Source organism: Panicum virgatum, chromosome 4N (assembly GCF_016808335.1).
Source record: "Panicum virgatum strain AP13 chromosome 4N, P.virgatum_v5, whole genome shotgun sequence".
In the NCBI taxonomy this organism is placed as follows: Eukaryota; Viridiplantae; Streptophyta; class Magnoliopsida; order Poales; family Poaceae; genus Panicum; species Panicum virgatum.
This window is the reverse complement of record NC_053148.1, coordinates 9,152,462-9,164,592: the sequence shown is the minus strand read 5'-3', so window position 1 is coordinate 9,164,592 and position 12,131 is coordinate 9,152,462. Positions and strand designations below refer to the sequence as shown.

The 12,131-nt window shown below is 50.1% G+C and overlaps 1 protein-coding gene across 1 annotated transcript; it reads right to left on the bottom strand.

The window, feature by feature from the left end:
- Positions 1-987: 987 nt before the first annotated feature.
- LOC120670988 (UDP-glycosyltransferase 73C4-like) lies at positions 988-3,333 on the bottom strand. The gene is made up of 2 exons (XM_039951176.1): positions 3,025-3,333; positions 988-2,483 (listed from the first exon to the last, which is right to left on the bottom strand). The coding sequence occupies exons 1-2, from the start codon at positions 3,296-3,298 to the stop codon at positions 1,093-1,095; spliced, it is 1,665 nt and encodes a 554-aa protein (XP_039807110.1). The 5' UTR covers positions 3,299-3,333; the 3' UTR covers positions 988-1,092.
- Positions 3,334-12,131: the final 8,798 nt, after the last annotated feature.

Sequence of the window (12,131 nt, the reverse complement as noted above, 5' to 3'; positions counted from 1 at the left end):
TCCAAACTAGCTATCAGTAAAACATAATGCTGGACCTTGAGTAGAAATACTAGAAGTTGACAACTGAGAAGTGGCAACTGACTCACTGTGGCTAGTACATTATCGAGGCTAGGAATGGAAACGAGCCGAGCCGAGCCAGGCTCGGCTCGGCTCGCCCCGGCTCGGTCATCCAGTGAGTTGAGCCTGGCTCGGCTCGGTAATTTCACGAGCCGTTGAAAGAGGTTCGGCTCGGCTCGTTATCGGCTCGCGAGCCGGCTCGCGAGCCACAGCTAGTTATTGCATATTTGCATCACAGTTCACAGATTCACAGATCACATACAAGAGTGCAACCACATAAAGATTTTAACAGTACCATATCAACATTTTAACAGTACCATAGCCACAACAAGATAAAATAAAGAGAAAATATTTTAAATTACATGACAATTGACAAATGGTCCATAGGTGGCTCAGCTCGCGAGCCGGCTCGCGAGCCAGAACGAGCTGGCTCGGCTCGGCTCGGTATTTTAGCGAGCCGAGAAAAGAGGCTCGGCTCGGCTCGTTCCAGGCTCGCGAGCCGCTCCGAGCCGAGCCGAGCCGCTCCGAGCCCGAGCCGGCTCGCGAGCCGCGAGCTTTTTTTCCAGCCCTAATCGAGGCCGAAGTACAGTACGTAGCAGATTTAAAATTGGGACAAGGAAAACACGAGTTAGACTTCGTTTTAAATCCAATGTTCAAAATTACAAAAGATTTGTAAATCGCCTGCATGGTATATTAAAGTAGTCGGAAAAAAATCGCATTACACAAATGGACTGTAAATAGTGAGACATGAACCTAATTTGTGTGCGATTAGACACTAAATTGCTACAGTAAACTACAGTAAACATATGTAATGATGGTTTGATTTGGCTCATTAGATTCGTCTTGTAGTTTACAGACGAATTCTATAATTAATTTTGTGATTAATTTATGTTTAATGTTTCAAATCTGAAAAGATTGACCTTTCAAAATTCCAAAACGTTGGAACTAAACACACCCTAAAATGGCAGGTTGGCAGGGCACACCGAGAAAAGAACTGCTCGTGCTATCAAACACATTGCTTCTGTTGTGCGATGCTCATGCGATCGCGCCGTCCTTGAACCCGAATTTCTTGATCAAATCCACCAGGTTCCCGTGCGATGATCCGCCTTCCTCCACGGCGGCCCTCGCCTTCGCCGCGAGCGCCCGCGCCCTCCTCCTTCGCTCCTCCCCCTCGTCACCTCCGTCCATGATGCTCCTCACCGCCTCCTGGACCACCTCCCTCCCCACCACGATCTCCTTCTGGTCCAGCCGGAACATCACCGGCTCCATCACCCCGACGTCCACGCCGACCCCCAGCACCTCCACGGCGAGCTTGGCGTTCAGGAACTGGTCCACGAAGTGCGGCCACGCCACCACCGGCAGCCCGGCCGCGATCGCCTCCACGGTCGAGTTCCACCCGCTGTGCGTCACGAAGCCGCCGACGGCCGCGTGCGACAGGATCAGCACCTGCGGCGCCCAGCCCCGGATGAGCAGGCCGCGCCCGGCGACGCGCGCCTCGAGCTCGCGCAGGAACTCCGCCACATCCTCGCCATGCTGGTCGGCGTTCTTCACCACCCAGATGAACGGGTGGCCGGACGCCTCCAGCCCGAGCCCGAGCTCGACGACCTGCTTTGCTTCCGCGTGCGCGATGCTCCCGAAGCTGACGTACACCACGGAGCCGGGCTCCTTGCCGTCGAGCCACCGGAGGCACTCGCCGGCGTCGATGGCGGCGGTGTCCCCTCTCGACGCCAGCGTCGCGGCGCTCTGGTGGAACAGGGACACCGGCCCGACGGTCCACACCTTCATCCTCCTAGCCTCCGCGTAGCCGGCGACGAACTCCGGCTCCATCTCCAGGAAGCTGTTGGTGACGATGCCGTCGGCCTCGGCCAACACCTGCTCGACCTCATCCGCGAACTTCTCGAACCCTGGCATCCCCCGGAAGAACCCAGGAGCTTGAGCCCTCGACACCTCGACCTTCCTCTCCAAGCCGGGGACGACGACGAGCTCGTGGTCATCGGCGACGCCGCAGAACGCGTCGAACCTCTCGACGTTGTGCTGGCAGAGGAGGCAGAAGGCGCACATGCTGAAGAAGCAGAGGCGGGGGACGCCGAGGCTCGCCGCGAGCTCCCTGGCCCACGGGTGGCAGAAGTCCGCCACGACGCAGGTCGGGTACGGCGCGTGCGCGCGGAGGTGGCGCTCGAGCGGCGCCCGGAGGCGCGCCAGGGCGCGGAAGTAGGCCCACAGGTCCGGCGGCAGCTTGTCGACGTCGTCGGCCCAGTCGGGGAGCCCCTCGGCGGCGAGCTCGAGCGGGAGCTCCACGAGCCGGACGGGGAGTCCGGACTTGCGGGCGAAGTCGACGACCGGGCGGACGCGCCCGGTGTTGGACGGCGTGACGACGATGCTGGCGAGCGCGCCGTGGGTGGCCAGCAGCAGCGCCGTGTCCACGGGGGTGTCAATTTATCGTTTGAGTGATTTTCTCAAATCCTATCGTAGAAGACCGCCGTTCAGCTTCTTCACCCCCGCCTCGTGTCCTCCACCCCCGCCTCGTGTCCTCCGCCCCCACCCCTTCGTCCTCCGCCCCGGCCGGCGGCTCTCGCCGCCGCGCCGTCCGCCCACCAACCACCGCCGGCACATTCCCGCCCTCCTCTAACCTCTCCGGCGGCGCTCCGCCGCGCCGCCTCGCCGCCCGCCCACACACCACCGCCCACCGCCGGTCGATTCCTCCCCCCACCTTCTCTTCTAGATCCGGTGGCCATGGAGCCGCCCCACCCCCAGCAACCCCGGATCCTAAGGCCGCCGGCGGCCACTCCCCCCACCAACCACCCCTCGCCGCCCACCCTCTCCCCCTCCCCTATCTATCTCAGCTCGCAACCCCTCGCCCGCCGCCCTGTCTCGAGGTGGAAGATGATGAACAATGTCTTCACAGGCTTCTGCGATGGATCACCGGGAAATCTCATATGCGATGAATAGATTTCCCGGTGTCCACCGCCGAGATCAGGTGGCCCTGGTACGTTATCGGGATGAACACGAAGTGCGCCTTGATGCCACCGCCGGAGTCGCTCGCCGTCCCCCTGCCGTTCGCGAGGTCTTTGATTGCCATGAGGCTGCCTTGCTGCTGATCCTGTGTGCTTGAATCTTCAATGGTCTGTTGCGTGTCAGTCCTCCGATGTCTTCTTATAAAGGGGACAGGGTTTTCGCCACGACGAAAACAAAGTGGGCGAGGCTTGGGCGGGAACGACGGTTCCAAAGGCCTGGTGCTCATCACCAACAAGGATATCGAACCTGAGAGATACTGGAACTTCGTTGCCACCATTTGTGCTGATCTGATTCACGGTTAGCAAAAGGACGTCGCCCTCCCAAGTGACGCAAAGGATGAGGTTACAACTCATTCTTGAATACGACGAACTGAGGCAGTGAAGGTTCTGAAGTAAAAGGCTTTTTTTTGGAACATAGTGTGGTAACTTATATATACACATATGCATACTCACCTCTCTTCCTGTAAAACAAGCATGCAATCCAATCTCTACAGGCATCTCCAAGAGACTGAACCAGCAGATCATTAAGACTAACGAAGTCACCATAGACACCTTGTTATCAATGGGCACATCGTCTACCGTAAAAGAATAACCCCGGTCAAATTATGAAATAACTCAAAAAAATGTGAGCTGTGTATCGAGTCAACGATTCGAATCAGATGGGCAAGTTCCGCCACAAACAATCGCTGTGTTCGCTTGGCTTGTCAGCCAACCAACCAGCAGTATTGGTCTCTCATACTAAATTAGCACCAGCCACCAGCTACCAGTCATTCAGCAGTACTATTCTCTCATAACAAATCAGCACCAGCCACCAGCCACAGCCAAACGAACATAACGAATCTTACCAGCTAAGCTACACCCAATTCGCATGAAAAGATATAGTTAACCTAGCCCCTCCAATTGAAATTTACAATAGCTGGGCTAGTAGTATTTGTTTGTCACTTTAGAGTATGTTAATAAAAAGGCGTAGCTCGGCTAGCATGTTTTAATATTTAGAGGGCTCCAACTTAGATTTGTGTCAAAATTAAAGCGCCAAAATTGGGTGTTGTCAATTTCATTTCTCAGCAGATTCGTAGTGGGCATCCCAGCCAAGATTTGGCCGTTTTTTCTTTTTTATATTTTTTAAAAATTAAAATTTCAAAAATATATGTCCGTTTTCAAATATTTCAAAAATATACCCCGGTCGCCCTCCCATAGGGCGACAGGCCCAATGTGTAATTTTTTTTTCAAATTTGCAACGAAGTCCCTGGAGAGAAAAAAAAGGCGGGGGACCTGTCGCCCCCCCCCCCCCAACGGGCGACAGGGGCCTGTCGCCCTCCCCTCGGGCGACAGGCCCCTGTCGCCCATTGGGGGGGCGACAGGCCCCCCCTTTTTTTCTCGGACTTTTATTTTTGCAGGGACCTATTTTGAGCTATTCGAGCGTGTATTCGTCATCATCGTCGGCAAGATCTCGGCCGCTAACTCCTACCGCACGTTACTTGTCCTTCATTAAATCACGGAAAAAAATCGCAAGAACTTCCCTTATTTCACGAGCATTATGGAACCCACAAACATAATAAGTTCACATAAATAATATCTATAAAAACAAATGACAAGTAACCTACCACAATCATAAACATCGGATACAAATAAGCGGTCCACAGCTATCTCATTACAAATAAACATCATATACATCTAACCACCCCTAGGGCGTCGGACCCTCTTAGCCCTCTGCTGGGCACGGACATGTCCCTCGGAGTAGGTGAGAACATCCGGAGACCTCACCTGTCGCTCAGGACGCGCAAGGGGCTGCGGTGTCTGCTGCTGAGAGATCCCAAGTGGTGCTCCTCCTAGCTGTGAATACCCCAAGACATCGGGGTCACCTTGCGCGGCAGGCTCTTCTGGACTCAAGCTGTCGAAGTCGTCTAAGGTGAATGTCTCGTTATCTGGTCGAAAGGAGGAAGAAGAAGGTCCGGCGCCCGCATCGGGGTAGAATCCTACGCAAAAAATATGGATGCTAGCGTACGCTCGTATATTTCATAATGACATGTAGAAACCGAAATACGAAACATAAATTAACCTGTGCACGCCGGTATCTGTGGCCCCGGTACCATCCCTGGATACGGTCCGCCAACTGGTGCTGTCCCTCTAAACATTCCAGTATGGCCGAACGCAGTAGCTGGATCGTATCCTGTATGTGATATTAGTAAATATGTAGGAACACTTGATGTAATTTTAAAGAGATATGTACGTTACCTGTACTTGGGAAGAACTGCGACGTCGGCCCGTGTATGGTCGACGGACACGGGAACGACGACGACGCCTGAGACGACCCGTGGCTGTCTTCGTACTGCACACGGCTTCCGAAGTTGTGCGTTACCTGACGCAACTGATCACGCTGCCTCGACCATGCCTCTATCTGCTCAAACTGGGTCATTGGGGATCCGGCACGTACCCTCGTCAGGTAAGTCGAGCAGTCCGTCTCCATCATGTTGCAAAGGCGAAACTGCATCAATTCAGTAAAGTTACAAACACATGAATTATCTTATGAATATGATTATATATATATGCAAATATGATCAAGAGACTCACCGCGCCAGCTAGTGCCTCCACGTGGTGCCGGGCATAGCCATCCTGAGGCCTCGCCTGGTGTGGCTGCGGGTGAGTGTCAACAAAAACCAGACGAGCCCGAGTCCGGGGTAAGTACCAGGTGAGGTAAGCCCTAAAGGAGCTATCTGTGTGTGGTCCTGTTGGATGGACCAAGTGCTCGTCTGCCTGTTCCCATTGGTCCACCCACGGCTGGATCTTGGTGAGCCAATCATCAGAGCACGGCAAGCCACTCCTTGACAACCTACAAAGTGGACCACGAAGAATCGTTAGAATCGACACGAATGTATGAGCCAAGTTCATTCATAATTACCTGTGGTCCTGGCGACTGACACGCTCCAACGCGGTGGGCACCGGAAACTCCTGGCGCTGCCCAAACTGTCTCCTGACTCTCCAGGGGCAATATGCCTCAACCGCGATGTCATAAACCAGGACGGCGGAAGTAAGCCACAGGCTCGCATTCGCGGAGCAGTGCGAAGACAGGCCTGCTGGTGCACGGGTAGCCACAGCCTCTGGGCTGTAAGGCTCCCAGACAACGTCCTCGGGCGTCAGCATGTCGAGCTCCGAAACAAACTCAGGATATGCGCGTTTAACCCGCGCATGTGCCCAGGACCTCTGCATTCCGAATAAGTAAAATTAAAAGTGCGCTAATACATCATGTAACAATGAATAACAAAATTAGGTTTGTTGCGAACATACCTGACGCCAGATCCAGATAGTTCCCATAGTGGGCCTCTCGTCCTCCTCGTCGCCGTACATGCCCCCGTGGTAAGGCTCGTGGCTGACCAAGGGGCGACCAATGGCTAGCCTCTCGTACGACCAAAGCTGTAGCAGTAGTGGGCACCCTGACAGGATAGCGTTCCCATGTGTCTTCATGCACCCATCGCAGAGTCCACGGTAAGTGGCTGCAAGTACCGCCTCACCCAAGCTGTAGGGCGGTACGTCCTCGTCCCCATCCGCAATCTCCCGTGCATACGGAAGGAGAATCCTATCGACCGAGTTGCCATGAGTGTTGTTGAACATGATGTAACCAAACAACCAAAGTAGGTACGCCTCCAGCGATCTGGTCACACTGTACTCGTCGGCATCCGCAGCCAAAAGGGCAGGCTGCATAAACAATTAAGATAAATAGTTTCAACTATCAATGGAACATGTGAATTGTAACAATTAAATTTATATTTGGAATGAATACGTACTGTAAACTGTAGGAACCAGGTCTTCGAAGGACCTGCTGCTCGCGGGTGCGGGTTGATCGGACCTGCTTCATCCACGCGGTCAACCAGGGCAAAACGGGCCTCCAGCTCATCCTTCCATGAGGCCGCCACCACACGCGGACCTACAGCCTCCCCGACGATAGAGAGGCCGAGGAGGTAGGCCACGTCCTGCAGCGTAGGAGTCATCTCCCCACACGGGAGGTGTAACGTGTGTGTCTCCGGCCTCCATCTGTCAACGAGCGCCGTCAGGAGGGATCGGTCGAGCTGAATAGGCCCAACCTCGACAAGACGGCTCAGAGTCAGTAGGCCGGCCTCACGTAACCTAGAAAAAAACAAAAAATGTCGAAACAAAGGAATACCGGCGAATACATAAGTCATAAACAATAATATTTCATTACATACCGGTCACACCAATCGTTGTGTATAGAGATCGCCTCGCCGGGTGGACGAGGACGTAGCACCTCTAGGGCTCGGTGCTCAACAGCTGCAAAGTAAGACCTGTGGCTCGAGTCGATCACTGGGTCTAGCAAGGAGTCCATCTCCATACCTGCATTCAAAAATATATGAGAACACATAGCTAAATATATATTTCATACAAACTAGACACATAAATACAATAATACTTCATTACATACCTGCCATATTTCATTACTACATATTACAAATAATGAAATACAATTGTGGATCATGACACCGAATGCCTTCCACGAGCAATTCTCGCCGATGCTCGTCTGAACGTAGGAGGTGCTCCATCTCTGGGATTTCCGGAAGGACCGACGTCAGCAGCATCGTGAAGTGCATTCTGAGGACACTTCTTGTAGTTGTGACTCAATGATCCACATTGGCTGCAACGTTTTTGTGCCTTGCTTGCTTCCGACTCGTCCATACCATTCCGAATACGACGTGTCTGACGGCGGCCTTTGCCTTTCTTAGTGGCTGGATCAGGAATAAACATCTTATTCTCATTATCCTGAGTGAAAGGCCCCACAATTCCAATCTCGTATACCTCATGTCCCCATGTGGATACAGCTGCTTCCTTGCTGAAGTACGGTGAAACAAATAGTCCTGGCTGTAACGCAGACTCTGCACATGCCGCAATGAGATGGGAGCATGGCATATGCAATAACTTAGGCTTCATGCAGGAGCAGAATGCTTTGCCATCAACTGTAATCAAACTCTCCTGTACCACTCTATCTCTACGGATACCACGACCACTTCTATCCTTACATAGAACCTCAAATCTATGCTCCATTGTACCTGTGGATATGACGCGGTGCAGTTTTGCCTTTTCAATCTTCTCTTGCATATATTGTGTCACTCTTTTGCAAAACTGAATTTGGGGGTTGCTGATGTTTATGCTTGCAGCCGTGTAACGCTCTCTGAAATACTTCATGCACCCATACATGATGAACTCAACAATTCCCACAAGTGGAAAGGAACGACAAGAACGCATAACCATATTGAAACACTCTGCATGGCTCGTTGTCTGAATACCATACCGTATTCCGTTGGTATCATAAAGGAATGACCATTTCTCCTTAGGTGCACCTCGAATCCAGTGTGAAAATGGCTTCTCAATTGAATCCCTAGCCTCTGCAGCCTGACTCGTGCCTGCTCCTGATGCCCTTACCTTCACTAGCTCTGCAGTCAACTGATCAAGCATCTGCCATAATGCATTGAATTTTCTCTGTTGATTTTGGGTGCACAACCTCTTAAACAGGTTCTTAAGATCCTTGTTCTTGAAGTGTTCATAGAAGTTTGCACCCATATGCCTAATGCACCACCTGTTTTGGACATCAGGCCATAATGGAGGCGTTGTCGCAGTTCCACATTGCAATTTCAGTATTGATTGCAGGATACCTGCATGCCTATCACTAATAAGGCACACATCTGGACGTGCAGCAACAACATGATTCTTCACTCGTTCAAGGAACCAATACCAACTGTCTATGTTCTCATTCTCAACAAATGCAAATGCGAGCGGAACAATTTGGTTGTTACAATCTACACCGATTCCGGTGAGTATCTGACCTTTATACCTTCCAGTCAAAAATGTGCCATCAATGCAGATCACCGGAAGACAAAACTGAAATGCTCTAACAGAAGCACCTATGCAAAAGAAGGCTCGTTGCATAATTCTTTGTCCCCTAGTCACGGCTGGTAAAAGGTATGTGTCATAAAAGCTTCCAGGATTTCTAGCAGCAACCTGGGATAACATACGAGGTAGGTTATCATATGATGCCTCGTATGTGCTGAACCGCATCTCGAACACCCTTTATTTAGCCCGCCATGCCTTCAAATAACTGATGGTGTACTGGTAAGTCTGCTCAATGTGTCGAATAATCATTTTTGGCTCATAATTTAAGTTGTCCATAATAAACCCATACATTTGCTTTGCAACAAAGTCGCATGATATATTGCGATGCGAGGGAATAACTTCTGACAGCAAACAAGTGTGCTCTGTGACAATGGAACATTTCCAGTTTGACTTCCATTTTCCCTTGAATGCATGTACTCGCCATGGACATCCAGCATTCACACACTTCACCTCATATTCTTTACTGCCAGACTTCACGACTCTGAATTCTCGTTTCAATGAGATTGCCCATAGTCTCACAGCATCTTTTACGGCTTTAATGTTTGGATATGTTGCATCTTGCACTACCTCATTCCCTCTGTACTCCCACTCCTGATTTCGTACATCTTCTGCGATATGACTGCCAAAACCATGCTCTTTCCACTCTTTTGGCAATGAGTACTGCTCGTCATCAGATGAGTCCTCATATTCTTCCATCTCTATTGCGGTTTGGTCTTCTGCCTCCATCTCGTCCATAATGCTATGTATCCTCTCTCCCTCATCAGCAAGGCCCTGTGGTCCCATGTTTTGGTTCTCTGTCTCTTCTGACTCATCTTGCTCAACATAATTGGTCTCTCTTCGAATACTCGGAGTTCCTTGATCTGCACAATGTTGGATTTCATTTTGTGTCTTATCCCGGATTTGAACAAGAATGGCCAGAGGCCACCCACGCTCTAGAGCTGCTTGCATGTACTTCTGCCAGTCATCAGTGCTGTGTATCATCATTAATTCCCATAATTCACTTTCTACCTCCCAATTAACAAGAGACTGGACAGTGATCACATGTGTCAACGGATCAACATGGAACCCACGCTGCAGCCACTTACATATGGAACCAAAACTCCTTTCCAGAGGTTTATCTATGCCGCTAGATGTGCGCTTAAAGGCAGAAAGATCTACTCCATTTGGCCCATACATAACATTGTATTCACCATAAAATACTTGAAACTGCATTTTGCTCGACATATCTGTATATCACATAATACTTATCGAGTTATACTCTTTACTTCAATACCTTATTCAATAATCCGTAAAAACTCAACTATAACGTATAAGTATTCATAACTACGTGATGACTCTTGAATTCTATACTGCATATGCCAAATTCTATTCTAAATCATAATTAATTTATAAACATGTCTCTAATAGCACTGCAATTGTAATAATAAATGCGTAGAACTAATTTTCTAAACTAATTTACTACTACGTAACTACAAACTAAAGTATCATTGAACTCCTACTTAAATGGATCTACTATAGCACTAATTAAATTAAATTACTCATATTTAAATACATAGTACTTAAATATAACAATATTTAAACTAAATGTACTAACCTGCAGATCACAAGTGCTGAATCCGGCAGGGCTTCGCCGCTTTCCTTCTCCTCACTCCTCTCTTTTTTTTCTGGATTTTTGGTGGAATTTTCGGGCTCAAATGAGGAGGGAAGGGGAGGGCTGGGGCTTTTATAAGGGGGGAGACCCCGGTCGCGCGCGGGGGGGGGGGGCGACAGGCCCCTGCCGCGACTGTGGGCCGGGCCCAGCGGCGGTCGCCCGTGGGCCGGGCGACAGGCCCCTGTCGCCCCCCCCCAACGGGCGACAGGGCTTGTTTTTTTTTTCTCCAGGGACTTCGTTGCAAATTTGAAAAAAAAAATTACACATTGGGCCTGTCGCCCAATGGGAGGGCGACCGGGGTATATTTTTGAAATTTTTGAAAACGGACATATATTTTTGAAATTTTAATTTTTTTAAATATAAAAAAGAAAAAAGTTCCAAGATTTGGGCCTGCCCGCCCGGCAATGATTTGGGCCTCCAAATAACAACCTAGGCGACGGATGACAGCCGGGACGAATACGTTTAGGACGGCCCAATATGGGCACGTCAGCAACCTTCCGGGCAGGCCCGAAAATGGGCTCGGCCGGGGCGGTTTTTTCTTTTTTATATTTAAAAAAAATTAAAATTTCAAAAATATATGTCGGTTTTGGAAATTTTCAAAAATATACCCCGGTCGCCCTATGGGGGGCGACAGGGCTCAAATGTAATTTTTTTTTCTTCAAATTTGCAACGAAGTCCCTGGAGAAAAAAAAAGAGGGGGGCCTGTCGCCCCCCAACGGGCGACAGGCCCCTGTCGCCCACCCCAGGGGCGACAGGCCAGTGGGCCCGCCAGGGGGGCCGGTCGCCCCTCCTGCGGGCGACAGGGGGGGCCTGTCGCCCCCGCCCCCCCCCCCCCCACGGGCGACCGGGTCAGGCCGCCTATATAAGGCCTCCCCCTCATTCCCTCCTCTCATTTGACCTCAAAAAATCCAAAAAAATCCAGAAAAAAGAGAGGGGTGAGAAGAAGGGAAGCGGCGAAGCTCTGCCGAATTTCACACTTGTGATCTACCGGTAATTTTCGTATAAATTCGTTGATATTGTATAACAATTTAATTTAATTAGCAGATTACCTGAATTAGATTTGGTGCTTTAGAACACTGGTTTAGTATTACAATTTGAGTACTATTACAGAGTTTTTCAAATAAAATAATTATACATTAGAATAGAATTATGGTAGTACCTTATTGATATTGCAGTATAAGACAATAGAATTATAACAGTATATATATTTTCACGCATCGATTTGGTATACGATATGTGCATTGCTTAAATTATGGTTTGTTATTTGGCGCACCACACTATAGCGCCAATGTCTTCGTCAGGATCAACCTACATTCCGTGGAGCAAGTGTAAAGCCACCGTACCCAAAGGAATTGATGTGCCAATGTGCTTCTGCGGTTCGTTATGCAAGTTCATGCAATCTGAGGTTTTAGGAGATGACTACGGCATGAGGTTCTTTATGTGTGAGAACTACGAATATGATCCACCTAAGCGATATGGCAAAGACCGGGCCAAGGTAGCAGGACAACATA

Coding starts and splice junctions, on each gene's coding strand:
- LOC120670988 (XM_039951176.1), bottom strand. CDS start 3,298: ATGAGCACCAGGCCTTTGGAACCGTCGTTCCCGCCCAAGCCTCGCCCA. Junction 2,484..3,024: donor CCAGGGCCACCTGATCTCGG/CGGTGGACACCG, acceptor AAATTGACACCC/CCGTGGACACGGCGCTGCTG.